The 22,654-nt window shown below is 44.5% G+C and overlaps 1 protein-coding gene across 5 annotated transcripts in view; it reads right to left on the bottom strand.

The window, feature by feature from the left end:
* Enox1 (ecto-NOX disulfide-thiol exchanger 1) overlaps positions 1–22,654 on the bottom strand; it is a 565,092-nt gene that overhangs the window by 187,331 nt on the left and 355,107 nt on the right. For 4 of the 5 annotated variants that reach the window (XM_075949640.1, XM_075949642.1, XM_075949643.1 and 1 more), the window contains 2 exons: positions 19,528–19,671; positions 18,628–18,765 (listed from right to left, as the gene is read on the bottom strand). In XM_075949640.1, the coding sequence (XP_075805755.1) occupies positions 18,628–18,765; positions 19,528–19,597 (208 nt within the window). In that variant the 5' untranslated portion in view covers positions 19,598–19,671. The remainder of the gene's footprint in view (positions 1–18,627; positions 18,766–19,527; positions 19,672–22,654) is intronic. The other variant, XM_075949644.1, reaches the window with a different exon arrangement.

Here is a 22,654-nt window from a genome sequence, read left to right as displayed (position 1 = left end):
GGCAGCATATTGAGCACTTAAGTTACTGTGCATAGTCACGGTTACACATTTGCACATTTAAACTCCGGGATTGCTTTACTCAGCATATGCCATGCTAAGTCCAAGGCCCGGAAGCTGGCAACAATCCTCCCCTCTCTTGGACTTGGTCCTTCAAAGCCGTAAGAGATCAGAGCGATTTCTTAGAATGATTCTCCCACATCACTCACGCCGTTACAGGTGTGATTAGCTCTGCAGGGGCTCTCTGGATCCATTAGAGAATAAATGCATAAACAAACAAAAGACACCATCACCACCAAAAAGATTATCTTAATTACAGGCACACTGTGCTTGTGGGTACTGTGTTGCTATGTGGCTTTATTTCCTGAAGGTAATTAACTGAATGCTAGTCACTTTAGCAACGGGCATGTTGATGTTTTAAGTTCGTGATGGGGGTGGTGTTTCTCTAAATAACCAAATAACAGAGGTTTAAGGGAGTTGAGCATCCTCTTTGGGTGGGGGGTCCTAGCGGGGCCCTGGAAATCTGTATGGCCTGCTACCACTGGACTTTTCCTGGGGGAGATACAAGCAAGTATCTGCACTCTAGAGAGGACACTAATCACAGGCCAAAGGAACCATTCCACCCAAGTCTGGCGTCATGAACAATGGTTCACTGGACTTCGTTACAGAATATGGGCGAGGAATAAAGGGAATATGGGTGACCCGAAAGCATTACCAAAACGTCCTACCCCACCATGGCTTACTGCACCCTCACAGCTGCACAGACAGGGTTCCCTTCGGTATCATCCTCTCCATATCCTCCTTTGCCTTGGCTCTTTACAAACCCAATCTATGTGCCAATCTGAGCCACCCATATCCTCCGGAGCCTCCGCTTCCTCTTCAAAACCATCTTCTGTCAGGAGATTTAACAAAGCCCCAAGAGCCCCACCCTGGCCCCCAGGCCCTTGCTGAATCAACTCCTTTTTACGCTCTCGGTGAACCCAGTCCTTCCTCGCTCAGGGAATTGGGCATCACACACCGCCTCTCACCCTCATCTCCTTTTCTCCCTGCTCACTGTTATCATCGCGCACTCCAAGCTGCCAGACTGCAGGGCAGGTTACTTGGCACAGATGTAATCTGTAATCTCTTTCCTCGTAATATTCTTAACTTTAATGCACAGCAGGCACACACCTCCATCGCATCCCCTTTCCAGCTCTTCTTGTCATTTCAGGACAGTGTGGAGGAATGCATTCACACGCCTTTTTCTTGTTGTAATTCTCCCATCCAAGTCCTAGCCAGGCCTGACTCTGTTTAGCTTTGGCCATCAGACAAAATGGGACACATTCAGGGCAGTACGGCTGTAGATGACTTCTTGTAATGCATCCCTTACATGGGTCAATTCTTTCTGGGTATAGACAGCTCAGCCTCAGTCCCACGGTAGGCCAAGGCAACTTCTACGGGTCCCTTGCATTCCTGTCCCCTGGGTATTACTTTCAGAGACTGCAATCTACTCTCTGGTTCCATCAGCCATTCTCGGCATGTCCCTGTGTTCCTTTGGTGGACCACATTCATGGAGGCGGGACACCACACCATAAGAGAAAGGAAAATGTCCCCTACTGACTTTCTCCCTGAGAAGACAACTCAGCCTGAGCTGCATGTCTTACCACCTTACCTAGGACCCTGCAACTCAGAGCTTACAGAGGGACTCCATCTACGCAGCTATGGGAAAACCACTGTCTATGCGAGGGTGGGGCATTTTGGTGATGTGGAGCTTTTGAGGTTGCTCACTTACCCTCCTGCAAGTGAGCCCGATAAACCCACTGGTTCACCAAATTATCCTTGTGTGGGATTGTTATGCTGTCTGTTATTGGTGCCCTATCTGGGGTGAGTGAAGACTCGTGTCTTCCCCAGGAAAGGTGAGTGATTCTCATGTGAGCACAGTTGTTTGACGGCAGCACAGGAGTCAAGGTCTTGCAACCAGGGCCTGCGGTGCTCTGCCTCGTTTTCATTCAGAGCTGTTCTCATGTCCTTTCCTGCCCTTCTGTACCCCTGCCTGTCTTCACTGGCCAGCTAGGTCCCTGAACCCTGGGATCCTCCATGCTCTGCAGGATCTCTGATCTGCCCCAATCCTGGCCACATCCCAACAGGATGGCACAGAAACTCTAGACAAAGACGAAATCATCTTTTTCTTCTATTATTTTTCTAAATTGCCTTTTTCCTACCCATGACTAGGCAGTATTTTCACACAGCTGGGGATGAACACATTCAAAAGGATGTTCTCGAATGCGTGGTTTCCAAAAGAGGCCACGAAGTCTTGCAAATATAAAATGAGCATTTTGAGTGATTGCACAGCTCGCGCAAATGTCTCTGGCTAGGATCTCATCAGTGATGGCTCACACTGGGCAGAGGTCCCCTGTGGCGGCTTCAGTCAGCTCACATTAGGGCACTGGAGCCCATTTGTCCTGCTGAGATGGAATAAATGGCTAGGATGCATTAACTGATGGAGGTCACAGGCGTCCCAGCCAGCGATGTGAGGGGTATTTCTTTAAAGATGCCCTCGTGGTTTGAAAGACTTAGAGGACTTGAAGCCTGTGCTATTTCTCCCTCTCCTTAAGGATGAAGTCTCCTCATTCTGTAGGCAGGGACTTTCAGAAGGAAAAGTTTCAAGGTCAAAACTGCATCTTTTATGATGTAAGAAAATGCCCTGAGTGAGGAGGAAAATGGTGTGTTAGATACCTCAGTGATGTTCATTTTAATGTCTAACATGTCTTTTATTTTAAAAAAAAAAACTCATGGTAAAAGTGGATTAGATGAGTCCAAGCCCTCTGCTTCAGATTTCTAGGGCTGCTTTAAGGAACTAACACAGATTGGAGAGCTAATAAACAACACAGGGAGGGGGTAGGAGAGCCTAATATCAAGGCACTGCAACTCAGTATCTGCTAAGACCTATTCATGCTGGCCCCTTCCCATTGCATCCTTATATGGTGGACAGAGACAGGTAGTGTCATATCTCTTTTTATAAGGACATGAATCCCAGTTAGGAAGTCTCTGGTATCATGGCATGGCCAGCCAACAGCACCTCTTCCTAAAACCTTGGTGACTAGGATTTCAGTATTGAGTTTTCACCAGACACATACGTTCCAATCAAGGCACAGGTTTAAATTTGTATCTGCAAACACCTTCCAGACACTTTTCAGCTCAGTTACAACTGTAGGACTGTGTTCTAATTAAGACACTAGAAGTTAGCATCTGATCAGCTTCCTTAGCCATGCCCAGGCCCGAAGAGGTGCTTCAAGGACTTAAACTTCAGTTTTGATGTTTCACAAAAACCTAAACCAGGTCCAGGAATGGACAGCCCAAGAAGCGTCAACACAAGTCACTCATGGGAGGTATTTTTAAGTTGTAAGTGTGCACCGAGGGCACACTCGTTGCCTTCCCATGACTTGTAGCAGACAAGAATGAGAGAAATCAGGACAAGGGAAACATTGTTCACAGAAGGGAAATCTACCAGGACCACTATTTCTCCTGTCCTACTTCTTCCTCTATGGCTCACTACTGAGAGTAAAGAAAACTAATGCATGGGTCTTCCTCACATATGACTGACACCTACATTACCAGTCCTGGACGCTGAAACAATTCCATAACACCAGCTTTAACATTTCCTTCTAAATAAAATGCAAACACCAAGCCAGCCACAAACCCTTGGATGGACAGTGATGTCCTGAGTCTGCGAGATAAGCTAGTGTCATGATGGCATGAAGCTTGTGGGAGTAACCAACCAGTATCTGATTTGACTAAAGACCCACTCCAAGAGATGGAAGTCACACTCAACACTGTTTGGGTGGCCAAGAACCTAAGACTAGATAGCGCGGGGACTAGGGTAAAACATAATACTACTGTTCTAAAAAGAAAAAAAAAGCAACAAAATGACTCCCAATGACATTCTGCTGTACTCATAGATGGGGTCTTGCTCAGTGGTCATCAGAGAAGCTTCCTCTTACAGCAGAAGGCAGCAACAATAGAGACCCACAGCCAGACATTAGACAGAGTGAGAGACCTTGGAACTCTCAGCCCTAAACTGGATGTCTCCATCAAATCTCTCCCCTGAGGAAACTCTACAGAAGAGGAAGCAGAAAGAGTGTAAGAGCAATGGGGATGGAGGACACGAAGAAATTAAGATCCTCTAAAGCAACATGAGCAAAGCTCATCTGAACTCACAAATACTACGGCAGCATGTACAGGGCCTGCATGCGTCTACACCGGATCCTCTGCATATACGATACGGCTTCTTTTTATGGGATTCCTGGGTGTGTAAACAAGAGGTCTCTGTTTCTTGTGCCCTCTCTTGGGATCTTTTCTTCCTGTTTGTTTTCTTATAATCCTAATGTGTTTTTGTTTGTTCAAACCAAAGACTATAGACTCTAAAGCTACTATCTGCATCTTCTAGAGATGATTCTTCACCATCTATGACAAAATATTACTGGCAAAAATCCCAATCTATTGCAGTTGTAGGCGAATGCCCTCCTCTGTCCTCTACTTTCTCCTTTTCTTGTTTACTGCTGCATGCTCCTCCGTCCTCCACCTTCTCCCTTGTTTACTGCTGTCTGCTTCTCTATCCTCCACCTTCTCTCTTGTTTACTGCTGTCTGCTCCTCCATCCTCCACCTTCTCCCTTGTTTACTGCTGTCTGCTCCTCCGTCCTCCACCTTCTCCCTTGTTTACTGCTGTATGCTCCTCTGTCCTCCACCTTCTCCCTTGTTTACTGTTGTATGATCCTCCGTCCTCCACCTTCTCCCTTGTTTACTGCTGTCTGCTCCTCCGTCCTCCACCTTCTCCCTTGTTTACTGCTGTCTGCTCCTCCGTCCTCCACCTTCTCCCTTGTTTACTGCTACTGTATGCTCCTCCGTCCTCCACCTTCTCCCTTGTTTACTGCTACTGTCTGCTCCTCCGTCCTCCACCTTCTCCCTTGTTTACTGCTGTCTGCTCCTCCGTCCTCCACCTTCTCCCTTGTTTACTGCTACTGTATGCTCCTCCGTCCTCCACCTTCTCCCTTGTTTACTGCTACTGTATGCTCTTCCGTCCTCTACCTTCTCCCGTGTTTACTGCTACTGTCTGCTCCTCCGTCCTCCACCTTCTCCCTTGTTTACTGCTGTATGCTCCTCCGTCCTCCACCTTCTCCCTTGTTTACTGCTGTATGCTCCTCCGTCCTCCACCTTCTCCCTTGTTTACTGCTGTCTGCTCCTCCGTCCTCCACCTTCTCCTCTTCTTGTTTACTGCTACTGTATGCTCCTCCGTCCTCCACCTTCTCCCTTGTTTACTGCTACTGTATGCTCTTCCGTCCTCCACCTTCTCCCGTGTTTACTGCTACTGTCTGCTCCTCCGTCCTCCACCTTCTCCCTTGTTTACTGCTACTGTCTGCTCCTCCGTCCTCCACCTTCTCCCTTGTTTACTGCTACTGTATGCTCCTCCGTCCTCCACCTTCTCCCCCTTCCTCAGTGTCATCTCCACACTCCGGTAGGAATGTGTGGTCCCACCTTTGTATCCCTATCTTTGATTTAAACTAGCCATTCAATCTAGCCCTGTGTTAACCCACACTCTCTGTGCCCTGAGAAGAGCCACTCTTCAAGGGAAAGCTGTGTAGGGCTCTCAAATTCCAGTTAGCAACCTTGCTGGTCTTCTCAGTCACCCCTCCCTGGCCCACACTGGTGAGGACCTTCAAGACATTCTCCCCTTCTCTAATTTTCTGCTCCCCAGAAGCCCACTAACAATCAGCAGATGTACCTGACTCTCCTTTTTTTTCTCCAAGAGATAAATTCCATCAGCAGGAGCTACTGGTACCTCTGTTACCAGAGCAACTCACACATCTGTCTGCTTCCTGCATTTCCCATGCAGTTAAGGGCTAAGGTGACTTGCCCTATGTCCATCTTATCTGCATTAATCTTGAAATACCTGAAGTGTATTTTTTTTTCTTGACAGAACTTTCCTGTTTTCATACGGTGCATATGCACAATTCCTGTACTTACTGACTCTGAGGACTGGCCATGATGGTCTCATTCACAGTGGCCTGCTTTATATTACTAAATTATTCCCTGTAAGGCACTAGTACAAATCCTAGATCTCTGGAGCACTAAGTCCCAAAATGGTTTCTAGGAATCTTTGGATTTCAAGCACAAAAGAAGAGACATACATATAAATAGGATAATTGAACTCTCTTAAATTCCAATATAATAATAATAACAACAACAACAACAAAAGCTCCATGATGCGTCTCCTCCCTTGCCAACAATGTTTTGAGCTGAGGATTTCTACAAAAATGTGTAAAGATGGGCCTGGCATAAGGCAAAACTAAAGTTATTCCTCTACAAATCTTGAGAGAGTGAAAGGTAGTAGATTCCAAAATTACCCTCTCCTCTCTCGGCATCTGTAGGCAAGCTTATTAGTGTCACCCAGGCTTTATTTCCCTTCCCCTGTTAAAAGGTGGCTAACATCACCTAGCAGAATAGTAAACAAGGATATTTCCAATCTTCGGCATGCATTAAATTTTCAATTACTGGTAAGTTCTTAGAATATGGAAATGTGTTTTATGCTGTGTTTTGTATTTTCATTAGCATATGTGCACTATACAAAACAACATGCTTCAGTGTGTTTTATAGAAACACATCATGCACTTGGCCCATACGCCCATATTACCTTCTCTCATCACCCCACACCCCCATTCATTCTCTTCTTCCCCAAAGGTTCCCCGTACACTTTCATGGAACTGACAGGCTTTGTTACAATCGTTTTTGGCGCTCCTTAAGTCATTCACATCACACCCTCAGGTTTACACTGCTCAGATCTCCAAGGATACATACAAACATTTGCAAAGACTTTGAACACTTCTTCTAGCCACAGGTAAGTAATAGGGATGGATTTTATATGCTACCTCAAGTAAAACAAAATGAGGAGAATATATGAAGGGACAGTTTTCAGAGACGGGACAATAGAACATGCAGAGTGATGAGCATCTGGACACATCTGACACCGAGTCTATGACAGCCTTTCCCTCTCTCTGGAACAATCCAGGACTCCATTCAGAGAAGGGAAATCCAAGCAGAGTCTCTCTTCGACTTAAGTGCAGCCTCCACAGGCCTGTGTGCAGAGCACAATGAGTCGGACTTAGCAGACGGGGTGTCTACACATCTTCAGGGTCCTCGGCCAGGCCATCACAATGGTTGTGAGAAAGAATGCCAGTGGCTGGGGCAAAAGCCTGGGGAAAGGATCAGAACAGAGCCAGGTCGGAAGCTCAAAGGGGGCTGGAAAGGGGCCAGGTTTTCAAAAGCTGGAGGTGGGGGGAGGGACTTGGCAACCCATGGGGGAAAATCTCCCAAGTATTTCACCTGGGATTAAGCTAAATTCTGTGTGGTCTACAGGGTTCCCTGGACATAGCTACCCAAGCCTGATGGAAATTTTGAGCAAATTCAAACCGTTTCCAAGGAACTTGACCTGATCAAATCCCAAAAATATTTGAGGAAATTAAAAAAAAAAAAACACCTATCCCATGGTAATGTAAATTCAAAGTGTTTGACAAATACAATGCCTTACTTAGGCATGCAGACAAAGAAGAGGAGCACTTGGCCGGGAGAGAAGTCAGACAGGAGAAGGAGTCTGAGAAGGAGCACAGATAAGAGAATTAGGAGAGAAGCAAAGGAAAGAAACTCTCACAAACGCGCTCCAGATGCACAAGAAGGTCGAAGACTGCATTAACACTATGGGGACAGACAGGAAAGCCACTTTCCTACGGCAGACACAATCTGGAGAGATCATGATCAATTATGAGAAAAATACATCAGCGCTATCCAGCAGTGTGGTCTCCCTCGACATCTCACTGTGACGAAAGATAAAAAGACTATACTTTAGAAACGTCTATGGGCCAAGCAGAAAACTTCCTTCATCGAGTTTTGTATATTATTCACATAAATGAATAACATCATAAAGCTACTCAGTTATATAGCTCTGAACCCCAAGCTCTATGTTTGATAGTAGAGAAAATACAACGATAAATTCAGTATGAATTAAATTCTTGCCTAACAGAAACCAGGACAATCTATTAGATAAATGATAGTCATGGAGATGCATAATGCAAAATTTCTACAACTTAAGGTCATAGTATGGACACATAAATAAGACTGCAAATAATTTAAAGAGAGTGAAATAAAAAAGATATAGACTTCACTGTGTAATTACTGCATATTAACAATTAAGAGATTTTGACATTATAACAAAGATTCAATATACATTCAATATGTATTAGTGTACACACACACACACACACACACACACACACCAGGTTGAGGCCCCTCAGATCAATCTTGGTATATGAATTTAACTATGGATTTTGCTCCTGTCCCCTGGCAAATTAGAATGTTCTTGGTGAGGGAAAATATATGATTTTCCTCAGGGCTTAACTAAATCATTACTTCTCTAGCGAAGCCTTTTTCAACCTCTCCCCAAAAACCTCTAGGTAAAAGAATGCTCGTCTCAATAATGGCCCGCGGTTGACAATCATTTGCACAGTTACTGATATAGCATCTGTATTATTACTTTTCTATTGCTGTGATAGAGGTTCTTTGCGGGGAGGAGGGAGAGTCTCATGAGGTAGCACTGCATGGCCTAGAATTCATTCTGTAGATCAAGCTCTCCTCCAACTCAGAGACTGGCTTGACTCTAGCTTTTGAGTGTTGATCTTAAAGCTGTTCTCCACTATGCCTGACAAGAATGTTGCATTGGGTTTTTGTTTTGTTTGATTATGGTTCCAGAGAGCTAAAACTCATAACAGTGGGGAAGATACAGCACGCTGTCAGGAGCAGGAAGTTGGCTGTTACATTTCCATCTACACCGGAACTAGAGGGAGAAAACAGGAAAAGAGGCCGAGGCTCACACCCCTCAAAACCTACCCTACATGATGTATCCTTTCAATGAAGCTGTGTCTCCTAAGGGTTCACAACCGCCTCAGACAGACCACCTACTGGTGACCCTATCTTCAAACACATGGACCCATGGGAGGCAATTCTCACTCCAATGACTGCAGCTTGTACTCATGTTCCCTCAGCACCTCGCCTGCTATGTAAACTCCTGTTTCTCTGCTTCCTGAAAATTCTGAACCTCTGAAATATCATGGGGTGTGAGTAACTCTACTAACACAGTGTCCTAATGTCCTGGGCAGAAAGGGTACATAATGTGGAAAGCGAGGAGAAACCATCACAAGTACAGGAAGTACGGTCTACAAATCATGAACTCTAAGTCAAGGGCCTATCTGCTTTCGGACCCTGGGTAATGAGGACTCTTTCGATTAGTTAGAAAATGAAAACAAAAGAGAGCGCTGACCATCTTCTCTGAGAGAGTCCCACCACTGTGTGCCAGGCTTCCTCCCTGCCCACAAATACACCTGGATCAGAGAGTACCACCATCAACACATGAGAAGCGTGCTGGCATGAGCGCTATTTTCGTATTAGATGCAAGCCTGTGGATTAGTCTATGGACAGAGTGCCCCGAGCATCTGTGAGCTGAGGGGATGGTGTGCGGCAGACTTTCCCACAATGCATTTGCTACCTTAGACCCCATCTCTCATTTCAAGCTTTGGAACCCAGCAATAGACAGAATCTAGCAGGTCACAGAAGAAATATGAGAGAGGACTGGGATCAGAAGTCAGACTGAAATCAGCATGTTCAGACAGAGGACCTTCCTAATTGCACAGTAGAAAAGTCCCATGGCATGCAAGACTATCATGTGTCATGGTGGCCAAGGCCACTTCTCCGTCTTCTCATCCTACCTGGGCCAAGGGCCCACTAAGTAGACTGTTCACTGCATGCTTCCTCACAAAGGTTCCTCAAACTTGTCTTGCCAAAAAGGAAACCAGCTACCTGCCCTTCCCCATCTTTTCTCTTCCCCTCCTCACCACTGAGTCAGTTTCTGGGGCTAGACTCCTAGGATTCGGGGTCATTCTTCACTTTCCACTGAGTCAGTTTCCGAGGCTAGACTCCTAGGATTCCGGGTCATTCTTCACTTTCCTTATATTCCACATGGACTCAGTTCACCGTTCCAAATCTCTCTATAACTATTCATCAATGTCTCTTGAGGCCCTTCACATAGTTACCGCTCTGATACCAGGATTACAACTAGCCTTATTTTATTATTGTATTGTGTCTGTGCAACTGTTACAGCCTGGTATCTAACGACCTGTTGCCAACTTCCCACACTGCTATGGGTGATCTGCAGCACTTAAAAAGTCCCCTGCAGAGATACAGCGCACCTCACCACGCATGTCCTCTATAGTGGCACCCGATAGCACCCATACTTACAAGAAGCATCTCCACTCGGGCCGTTGATTTGGCTGTGCTTACTCACTATTCCTCTCCCTCCACTGACTCCGCTACCTGGCAGTGAGGTCTATGTCTCCTAATCCCAGCGTTCAGCACAACATCTGGCTTAGTAAATCCCAGTTAAAGGGGCAATGCTTGAGGAGATGAAAGGATTTAGCAAATGCCTCTTCATATCTGGGCACATTAAAGAGGATAAAAGGTGTCCCTGGGAGGATTAAACAACCCAAGGAGGGAACTAGAAGAAAAAAATAGTCTGAGGAAGCAGAGATGAATGAAAATGAATGAAAACCTCAGGGGAGGGGAGTGGATAATAAAGAAGACAGTGGGGAAAGCACCCCACATTAGCCCTCCCATGCGTCAGAGTTAAACTTCCAGAGTTGTGGGAGCTGGCAAAGACGGGGAACTAGGAACATGAGGAGAAGACAGCATGGAAGGAACTCAGGGCCATGCAGAGTGATGGCGGCTGTGCACAGGTGTAAAGAAGTCCTTCCTGCTTTCAAGGTAATCCCCAGCGGATGGGCACTCTGGCGTGTGTGGACCTCCGTGTGGCTAAGAGGGAGTATGATGTCTTTTTCAGATATGACACAGGGCATGCTAAGGAACTTAGTGTGAAAGATTCGTGTCAACTTGAATCGATAAGAGCTAAAGAAAGAGTGTTGACATTAAGAAAGAAGATGTCACCAAACAGGAGAGAGGAAGGTATAATCTCATGACCAGAAGAGATGCCCGAAGTCTCCTGCACTCCAACTCTCCTTCCAATTGGCTGTCACCCCTTTGGAAAAGGAAATAGGATAACCCCATGACAGCTCCACACCTGCGCATGAGGACCCCCTTTCCTGCGTGTCGTTCCTCAGTAGAGACTCCCATCTCTGATGCGAGGTCATCCCTTAGCCTGAAGCCCTCACGCTCTGTGAAATGCCCAGGTAGGGCCTCCCATCTCTACCCAGACTCTCCATTATGATTCTTATCCCATCACCTGAGAGTTTAAACGGGAATTATCCTGTAACAGGGGGACAATGCCTCCAGATACCATAGGCTACCTACCGGACATTAAGTCCAGTGCCAAGAATGGGTGACTTCTTTTGGAGTTGTTGGTCCCTGGGATCCCAAAGATCCCCCTCTCCAACTAAACATGGCAGGAGACTGTCATTGCTTTTGGTTACCATCCAGAATCTAACAGTCAGATTATATTGCTGAAAACATCACCTGTTTGAGTCATAGAACATGGAGAAACTTGACCTGGAAGCTTCGTCCTTAACGGCTTTCAGAGTGCTCTGAGGTGCTACGTATACTCCCAGAAAAAAAGAAGGAATCACTGTTCTTAACCTAACTGTGAGAGCTACAGTAACAGCTAACCTAAAAAGATAAAGTCACTGGTGCGAGGGAGGCATGGCTGTAATTAACCCCTTTGTATTAAAGGTCGGTTGTATTGGATTAACCCCCTGGATTAGATTGAAGGTCAGTTCTTCCAGATGGAAGTCATGCCTGCCACCATTAATGGGGCCAAGAACCTGTGACCTAGGGGACAACCTACGACTATAACTCTATAGATGAAACCAACTTCAAATGATTTATTACTATACCCAAAGATGAAGACAGCTCTCACTCCTTGTCAGAAAGGCTTCTTCTTGCAGTAGCTGGTGACTTAGACATCCACAACTGCACAGAATGAGAGATCAAAATGCAAAGAAGAAAAGACTTCGGAGTACTTGGCTCTAAATGCGACATCTATATCATGCTTCCTCCTTCCAAAGCTCAGGGGTCGTCACGGAAGAAGGGATGGGAAGTAGATGACTATGGGAAACGGGGCTTCCTGGGTGTGACAGGCAGTGGCTTTTATGAAGCTGGGACAACATGTACCAGACCCATGCAAGCTCAAGTCAGATAAATAAACCCAGCACGGAGGAGGGGGGGAGTCATGAGCCCTGCCCCTAGCTGGAGAGTACTGGAGAGTAACTGATGAGAGCGTGGGAGTCAATCGTTTCCAAGGATGTGGCCCCTGAGAGTCTCCACATGATTCAGTAGATAGCACTGTACCAGTGCAGACATTGGCAGCACTAAGGACACAGTGGATTTCTTTGACAGAGAACAGAGTGGGCAGGGATGGGGAGTAAACTTTAATCAAAACATATTATATGCATGTATGAGATTATTAAACAATAAAAACATTAATTAAAATTATTTTAAAAAGACATGAAGTTAGGCAGGAGGACATGTGATCTTGAGGGGAATTGGCAGGGGAGAGTGAGGGGTGGATATGTTCAAGATATATTTTGCATGTGTCTACATAATGAGAATAAACTTTCATTTTATTTATTTACTTTTATTTATTTGTTTGGTTTTTTCAGACAGGGTTTCTCTGTGCAACAGTTCTAGCTGTCCTAGAACTCTCTTTGTAGACAGGCTGGCCTAGAACTCATAGAGATTCACCTACCTTTGCCTTAGAGCCATCATGCTTGGCTTCAAAGATTAAATTTTACAAAATGAGAGAGAGAGAGAGAGAGAGAGAGAGAGAGAGAGAGAGAGAGAGAGAGAGAGAGAGAGAGAGAGATCTGAGATTTGGACACTGGAGAAGAGAGTGTCTGGCTGCACAGATGGCCAGAGCTCAGGATTTGACAGTTAGATTCTGGTTTGTGACACCAGAGGTGGGGTCCTTATATAGGAACAATGTGTTTCACAGAAAACTGAGAACCTGAGAACAGGTTTCAGGAAAGACCTGAGCAGCGAGCAGTTGTTAACAAAGGTGGAATTGCATAGTGGCGCCGTTCAGCTACAACACATACAAACACAATCTTAAAGGTCATGTGAGCGGTGGCATATATAACAAAGAAATGTGGATGCACGGGCAGAGGTTTTCCTTGACTGACAGGAAATGCCCAGAGCAGACAGCCACACTCTGGTGTCTCAGGAAATACTGATGGGTATTTACTAAAGGTCGGATTAAGTTGAGAATTCTATATACAAGGTCCAACACTGTGGACCTTGGTGTGTCAATAGAGTAAAGACTCAGAAAATCTACAGAGAAAGCAATTTACCTGTGCTTACCCCAGAGCTGGCCATGGCTATCAGGCCATCTCTCTACTATTGCAACAGTCACCGTCCCTAACAACAAACAGGGGATACAGATCTTCCAACTGACCACAGCTCCAACAATGTACAAAACACTGTTAAGAAAACAGACAAGGGGCTGGAGAGATGGCTCAGTGGTTAAGGGCATTGTCTGCTCTTCCAAAGGTCCTAAGTTCAATTCCCAGCAACCACATGGTGGCTCACAACCATCTGTAAAGAGGTCTGGCGCCTTCTTCTGGCCTTCAGGCATACAGACAGAATATTGTATACATAATAAATAAATAAATAAATAAATATTAAAAAAAGAAAACAGACAAACAACAAAAACCACCCTCAAAATAATTATGGGGAGAAAACAAACAGGAAACAGTAAGTGGAGGAAAACGACATCCCCCTGCAGCAGAGGACATAGGACGGATGCATAACAATATAGTGCTATAGTCTGGACAAGAGAACCTCACAGGAAGGTACATGGGCATTCGTGAGAGCGGGCGCAGACGCGTGATGATAAATGACGGAGGCACAGATGTGGCAGCAGGAGACAGCACACAGAAAAGCACGACACTGTGGTGAGAAGTGATACAGTTCCTGGGGAAATCCTTCTGATAAAATCAAAGGATATGAAACTGTGTACTTTGCTCTGCTGATAATTTTAATCTCTCAATAAACTGGAGAAGCATCGAGAAACAGGACTTAGTGTCAGTTTAATTTCAACAAATATGGGAAGAGTACTTGGCCGTTTAGAAAATATCAGAAACTTTGGGAGAAAGCCAAGCGCTCATAAAATGAGCTTCTCTATAATCCTGTCAGAGATACGGCAGGGACGCTTTCTCGGAAGGGATGCTACACTAAATAATCTCCAAGTCCCTTCTGAAATGTTAAAGATGGTCTCTAACCTTCTATAGTCACACTGAAGAACTCCAGGTGGCCGCTGGGGACAGTGAGCCTCCTGTGCCTCTGGCTATGCTGAGAGAGAGGAAACAATTCTACACATGAAGTTCAGTAAAAGGGATGGCAGAGCTTCCCGTAAACAAATTATACAACTGTACGAATTGACCAATTTAGTTCTGGAATAAAAACAGATCGCTAATAGACAACAGATATTTTAAAAACAGAGAGATGTTTATAGAAAGCTGACTTCTGATAAAAGATAGAAGGGTCAATGAGAAAATATGAAACTGGAAATACACATATCAACCTCCAGAGTATGCAAACTAGTCTATACTTAAAATGCAAGGAAGAGTTCATAAAGGAAAAATTTCTTAAAGGAATTAATATTATGAAGGAAAAATAAGGCTAGATAAATATTTTAGGAAGTATGAAGTTAGAGTGTTAAAATAGATTTTTTAAAAAGTAAGCATACACCAATTAGAAGTGATCCATGAGCACATTTGGTAAAATGAGTTCAAAAGGAGAATGACCTATTTATAAGAGGAAAAACATAAATAAAAGCCAAAAGGGAAAGGGGGCACAAGCAGGGTGTGTGTGCCAGCTTCCTGGCACTGTGAGAAAATGCCCGAGGGAGTAATATTTTTTTCCATAACGAAAAATTAAAGAAAACAGGATTCACAGGAATGAACTGATGCCTAGTTCTCTGAAACTGGCCGGGGAGGTCACAGGCCCTAATGGGGAAGCTAATACTACTGTTTTGCTAGACGGTTGTAAACTGCTTCATTTTTTTCTGTAATACACACACACACACACACACAGTATATGTGTTTTGCCTGTATATATGTATGTGTATTATGTGCATGCCTGGTGCCCACCAAGTCTAGAAGAGGAAACTAAATCCCCGGAACTGGAGTTACAGACATTTGTGAGTCACCATATGGGTGCTGGAAACCAAACCCAGGTCCTTTCTAAGAACAGCCAGTGCTCTTAACTGCGGAGCCATCTTTCGGGTTCCCTCAAACTGTGTTTTAAACGCTCATGTTTTTATATTTAAAGGAGCGCTTTTTTTGGTCTTCATCACAAAAGCTTTTATTGTTGTAGTGGGTGACACGGTCAATTAAAAAACTCATAGTTGTCCCAAATGCCTAAATGAGTGATGGTGAAGTGATTAGCCCTAAGTGGGACATCTACGTCACATCTACGTCACATCGACAAAATGACAGGGACAGGATGGAAAGCAAGATCCTGAGCCTTCCGCCCAGGAACCCGCCACAGTAGTGGTTCTCTGCACAAGACCTACACACAGACCAGGGCTGTCAACACCTGTGAGACAGTGCTGACAGCCCTTCCTCCCGAGTGTCATGGAGAAGTAATGGTTGCTGGAGGAGAAAGAGTCATTTCTTCAATGATGTAGCCACTTATAGACGGTTGGTGTCCCTGTACATAACCTACCCCACACTTAGACAAGAAATTCAAACCCAGTGAGTCATGCACAGGAAGACACGAGAGCAGGGAGAGGCTTGATGGAAAGAAAAGGGATTCAGAAGAAGAGGGAGAGGAATGGGAAAACAGCCTGTCGGGTAGAAATAGCTAAAATTCACTATCACATGTGTGAAACTGACAAACAGGTTTAACATGGGAAAAATAGGAAATGAAGCCAACAACATTCAGCAAATACTCGCTGCATAGAGATGCACGTTTGATATAAGCTACCACACTAAGTGTTCCGACAGGTCTTAGCAGACATGATCACACGACAGTGATCATGAGTGATCGCAGTGCTCCAGAGAAAGCCGCTCAGAACAGAAGAGTAGAAACGGATAAAACACTTGGAGGGTGGCTCCCAACCTGACAGGTGACTCACCTTTTTAACATGAAAGCATACAGTGGGAAATAGTTGAAGGTGACACGTTCACAGAACACATATAAAAAAAAATTCATATTCCCAATGACTGAAACATTTCTTAGGGGAAGAAAGAGCCAGAAAGAAAACCACACAAAGACCAGCCAATTTCAACAGAACCAGACAGGATGCTGGGTCAAGAATTGCAGTTAGTGGATCCTGAGGACATACCCAAGTGCAGTTTACCTCATCGGGCTACAGAAGTGAAGAAGAAAAGCCTGGAGACACTCTGAAAGACTCAAAACCAGTTTCAGCTGTCTGGCTAATACAGGAGACAGAGAACGCAATTCAGGGCAGATACGGTAAATCTTCTATAACGAGTAGGGCTGTAATTCTTTTCATGGTAGGTTGCTAGGAAAATCATAAATTGGTCATGGTTAAAATGTCAGAAGACTCCAAATTGTGAGGAAAAAATAATGAATTATTGCGGTTTGGGCTTACTCTAGAAGTCACACGTTTTCTGAGAGAAATGGGAGCTGAGAGGAGAGTGAAGCCATCTCTGCTGTGTGAATATTTCAATTAGGCAGCTGGGGACAGGTAAGTGGGGAGTACAAATCTCCACTCTAGCGTTATCGAAAGGAAGTATCTGCCTGGATGAGCTTCCGAGAAAAGGGCCTGGATAAGCTCATTTGTAACGCGGACAATGTCCTTTATGTGTGCACACCCACCCGTAGAGCAGAATGGCTGTCAATCACTGTAATTCCATAGCATGTTTCAAGGTCTGATTTCACTAGCAACATAGCCAAACTGGCCAGAAACTTGCAATCCTTCCACCTCAGCTTCCCTAATGCTGGAATTACAGGTGTGGACCGTCTCAGATCGCTGCAGTCCAGTCTGTTTCTCCCCATTAGGTTTCCTGGTCTCACAGTTTTCCTGTCGCCTCTCTCCTCTCCTGCTCCGGAGAGCATGGTGCTAGAAAGAAACCATGAGGGTGGAGAAGTGGCTCCATGGTTAGGAACACTGGCTGCCCTTCCAGAGGACCTGGGCTCCATTCTCTGAGCTCACACAATAGATCACAACTGTTTCAACTGTTTGTGGTCACAGCTCCAGGAGTCCGATGCTCTTTTCTGTACTCTACGAGCATTGGACACACAAGCAGAACACAGAGTTACACGCAAGCAAATCATCAATACATATAAAAGTTTTAGAAGAGAAGCCATATGTACAGATATATATATATATGTATACTTTTAATTTAATATGGTATTTTTTTGTTTATGAACACTGTTGACAAAAGAGAAGAGGAGGGAGGAAAGACAGCATGGATGAAGGAAGGGAGAGAAAGGATGAAGGAAAGAAGGAAGGAGAGTTGGAACTTGGCATTGTGGGTAGAATTAAACATTCCAAAGAGAATCAATGCTGCTTTAGTGCACACCATCCACCATCTCTGGACTTGGTGGTCAAAGACAGTAAGACAATTATTCTGCTGTATATCATCCTTCAGTGTGCACATCCCAAGAGGATGCGGGCTAGCCCACGTGCTGACTATTGAGGCCTCTGTACCCATGAGAACCTCGGTGAGTATTTGTGGAGTGATGGGCAGACATCCCAGCATCTCTGCTGACAAAGCTCATCTCCCATCCTTCAGAGCCCCAGGGGCTGAGCAGCAAGCTGCTATATTGCATCTTTACCACCCACCACTGAACACGTGATCCCGCACATCAGCTTTCTAGTCCTATCATCTGTCACTCGTTTCCTATTTCAATTTATTAAGACATGCTTTATACTGGTATGTATGTATGTGTATATATATAATATAAATATAATATAATAATTTTCAAAGTCTGTTTTATAAAGCATACATAAAACCCTCAAGAAACACATGTTGAATTAAGCAGTAAAACCTTTAAATGACCTTTGACTCAATGCTATTTCTGAAGATGCCATCTCTTGGTTGCTCTGAATTACTCTTTCAGACGGTGTCAGGCAGCAAAGTCTGAATGGTGTCAGTTGAACTGAGTTTCTACATGTGACACTTCAATGATAGAAAAGTGACCCTGACACTTTTCTCCTACTTCCACGTTTGTAACACAGGAGCGTGAGTCAAAACGGCAGCCAAACGTTTGTCTTCCGAGCCATCACAGGGGAGATGGCGATCAGACAGAGCGAGGCACGGGAATAAGTTTCGCAAGTTGGAAAGAATCTATCAGCCATCCCATCTACCAGTTTGAGAGTGTGATCGCCGCTGCAGGGCTGTGGAGGAAAGATGCGGTGTGTCCCAACAGCACTGAGGGTGAGGGCTGCTGCCACTGAAAAGAGCCAAGTGCAGAGGAAAACAATCTCTCGTGCAAACAGCGGGACATGCCCCAGTCAAAAAAATCAAAAGCCATGTTCAATCTGGGCATGTAGAGGGATTACCATGGAACACCTGTCACCCACAGTGTTTGGCAATACCGCGAAGCATCTTTGAAACCAGGAGAAAGCTTACCAGACACGAGCTGCTGGCCAGGCAACCCCACGGGAACCATGCCCAAGTTATTCATAGCCGTGGCCCAGGCTGTGGGATCCGTGACAGACATGTTGAGCTGGGTAGTGTCTAGGGCTATACTCCCCAAACCATCAGCTGCTGCGGGAGAAACAAACTCAGCTTAGTGTTGACAGGTAAGGCTCTTCCCTTGCTTCTAAAGATACAAGGCTTTATCTAGCACATAGCCAAGACATTAAAAATAACACCACGATCCACGCTACATGAACAATTTCTACAGATGTAAGAGCATCAGGACAGACGCATAAAAATGGGAGCATAAAGAAGTGTGTTCATGGAACATTCTAGAAGAAAACTTAATGGCATGAACTCTGTACTGTTTGTGCACGCCATGAAGGAGGGTCCTCTGAGGAAATGTGAAGAACCACTTCCTTCTTCTGTAAGGCAACACTTGTTAAGGGACAGGGTCTACAAGAAAGCAGAGAGAAGCCAACTGCCTAGAAGGGCAAGATAGACAAATGTGTCTGCTTCTGAGGATTACGCTGGTCCAGGTGTCCTTTCTAACCATCCAACAAGAAAACAACTCCCCCCATGACCCCCTCTTCATTCTCTTTCAAATTCATCACCTCTTTTTAGACTATTTCTTAAAAATACTGGCTGATAAAATGGGTAAATAAAATTAGAAAACAAATAGCAGAAATTAAACAGAAAAAAAGAAGACCGGAAAACTGTGTTAAATCTGATTTTTCACTTTTTTTTTTTTTGTCTTTTCTTGAATTTCACAGCTTCCTCCTGTCCCCAGGCTCTGGCCCCTGATTCCACACCGATTTTCATGGCTGAGCAAGCTTTGCCGGTAAGAATGCAAATGATCTCGTGTGTGTCTCACTGGCCACCAACCTTTACCTGCTGCCATCATCTGGGGGAGCTCCTGAGGACACTGGGCAATGCTCTCGAACTCAGCTGCATCTACCATTGGAAGAAAAGCACCATGGGGCGCCCAGGTGCTTTGACAGTTGAGTGGAGGGTCCCCTCGGAGAACATCGGACTCTGCAGAGGAGGAGAGGATTGTGGTGAGGCAGGGACATTCATGGTGAAGGAATGGTTTATCATCTATTTAAACACAGAACAAAACACAAAAGAACCACTTTCAGCAGCAGGGCGCAGAACTCAAGGTGCTTGCTGCCTGACCGGCCGTGCTGTGCACAGTGGCTCCTCGCCACTGCACGGGAGACTGTGCGGGTCACCTTATCACCTCACCTGGCTCAGGGCCGGCTTCTGAGGGTGTTAGGGTTTAGTCTCCTGCTGCAGCCTCTTTGCCTATGAACCTTATCAGCGCCGGCACAGCCTCTTCCACACACTGCACACCAATAGCCAGGGTAGGCTAGGGCGAACATGGTTTCTTTTCAAGTTAAAAAAAAAAATTAATTGATGTTGTTATTTTGGAAGACGGTCATCTGTGAAATGTATTCAAAGAGGACAAAAAGTAGGGAGGAAGAATAAAAAAAGCAGGAACCTTCTTTCTTTCTTTTTCTGTAAGGCTGGCAAAGGAGCTAACAATCATCAGAAGAGGCCACGGGAAAGAATGGCAGGGCCCGTCCTGGGAAGAAATCTACAAGGCTGCAGTAGCAGAGGCAAAATGTTTGTTTTTCAGTTCTATAAAATGACGAATTTAACTGGCCCAAAATTTGCTCGATCCAAATTTTCTTGAGAATTACATGGCATATAGTGTATGTATATATGTGTATATATGTATGCATGTCTGTATATATCTATATTGTATTTTGTTATATTCAACAATTTTCCTAATAAATATAAATAACAATATAACAATTGATAAGGTTATGAGGATCCTCCCTGTGGCATTAATTATAAAATCATAGTCTTTTCTCCACCATTACAAATGCAAAAGTCAACCATGTACACATTCATAGCTTAGGTGCATGTTTGCCAGTGGCGAACCTAGACGAGCAACCCAAAGATTGCTTGAGATGACCACTAAAGTTAAATAGTTGTTTTCATTTAGGTGCAGATTTACTTTTCCCAGGAGTCACATTGCTGTTCAGATGTTTATATATTCTAATGTTTGAGTACAGTGTGGAGTTTGAGTATTTCAAGTTATGTTCCTTGATTCTTAGGGCCAAGGATCAGTAGCCCACCCCTTGATAAGCACGGTGAAGCCAGAAAGCTTCCTGCTGGTTCAACTAAAATGCATGCTCACGTCTCGGTATCTCAAGGATAGGTGCTCAATGAGAACGTGGCTTTGGTAGTTCAATGGATCCCTAGCTGTCACTAAGAAAGGCAAATGAGATGCTGGGCATTTTCCTCCCAATTACCTATCACCTAGCAGTGGATGATTCCAATCTGGGAAACAAACTGTATTCATAACATATATATCCAAACTTTCTGTTCCGCACCACCACCAAATGAATCTAGAATGTGCTGATGTACGGTATACCAATTATCACAGGCAACAAATGCCACAAGATAGAGTCTATCCATATGAATCACGTTCAGCAAATCCACAGCAAGGCTGAGTGCATGCATGCCCTGTAGCTGGCCACTCATCAGCACTATGGTGAAGCCCCAGAATGCTTTTCTCTTTGCTCCAGCACTGCAGGCACCGAGGCAGAGCCGGACAAGCATGTCTCATCCTTCTCTTGAACAGTCCTGTAGTGGAGCAGCCTCGGATCATCACAAGGTCACTATTTGTCTTACTTGGTTCCCTAAATGAAGTGGGGTTGGCTCTCTTCCCGCCGCGCAGAACTCCACAAATGGACATCAATCACACAGCTTTTTCCTTCTTCTGTCTAATGAGTGTGCAGTTCTGGAACGCTCTATCAGAGAATATCTCCTTACATTGTTGGCTTTATGGCTTGTGCCTCTCTGGTTATGCTTAACCTTGGCTTTTCCTACAATGTTACAGGGATGGCATTAGCTTGTCTTGGCTCCACACCGTCTCTTCCAGCTTCTGGCTCTATACAGGAGCATCGAAGGCCCTGGGGGGGCGGGCATGGCCTCTCTCTGTATCTTTCACAGATACCTTAACAATCTGCTGCTGTTTCAAAAACGATTGCTCTATTAGCGGGATGTGGTTTTTAAACTTTCATTTATCCCTATCTTGAGCTCTGTGACTTTCAATTATAGCTCTCCAGTTTCCCAATCCAATGGTTTTAATTACATACAACTTCATGCAGCTATTAGGAACCTAGGATGGTGTCTCTGAAGCAAGTTCATTTCTACCGGGTATTTCCAGTGGTCTCAGACTGACAGGATCCTTTTAAAAGCTGATTTTGTCACACGGACTTGATCAAAGGGGTATCCTGTAAATGTTAGTTACTACCTGGCGATTTATGAATGAATGCAAGAGTGACTTTTGCAATTTGTTAACACTCACTGTTTTTGTTGGGTACTGGCCTCTTTAAACCATTCTAGACCGCGATGCTTAACTGATTGTTCAAACTAACTTCCCTGCCTTAGTTTTCTTATTCCTAAACTATAGGAAAGATTAATATTCTTAATGATGCTTATTTACACACAGATGTGGGGAGTTAATATTTACAGCTAATAAAGTACTTTGAATATAGTAGGTGATAATTATTGTTATTTTATTTGGAAGTGCAGTGTTTCTATGAAGGTATCCAGAGATCTTTGTGTTCTGGTGTATAATTATGTAATTAATTATAAAACAGTGAATAACACTTGATATTTCTGACAGCAAGTGTTGCCCTAGCTTTTTGTACCACACCTAAGCTGTAGCAGGCTGTTCCATTCCCCACAATTCCTTTGTAAAATAATACCATATAAAAGATAGATGATTTTTTTCCTCTCCAGCTTTTCCTTTCTATGCAAATACAAAAGCTTTTAAGAGCTTCCGGACAAATTATGAAATTGGCGGTTTCTGCTTACAGGTTTTATGGGGGGATTATCATTATAAAGCAGTCAGATGTACAGAATGTCAAAGATAACAGGAGAGCTCTGCCTGGGCATAATGGACCTCCAACCTGTTCTCTAGTGAAATATACCGAAGGCT

The sequence above is a fragment of the Microtus pennsylvanicus genome, chromosome 15 (assembly GCF_037038515.1).
Source record: "Microtus pennsylvanicus isolate mMicPen1 chromosome 15, mMicPen1.hap1, whole genome shotgun sequence".
NCBI lineage: Eukaryota > Metazoa > Chordata > Mammalia > Rodentia > Cricetidae > Microtus > Microtus pennsylvanicus.
This window is presented reverse-complemented; position numbering and strand designations above follow the sequence as displayed.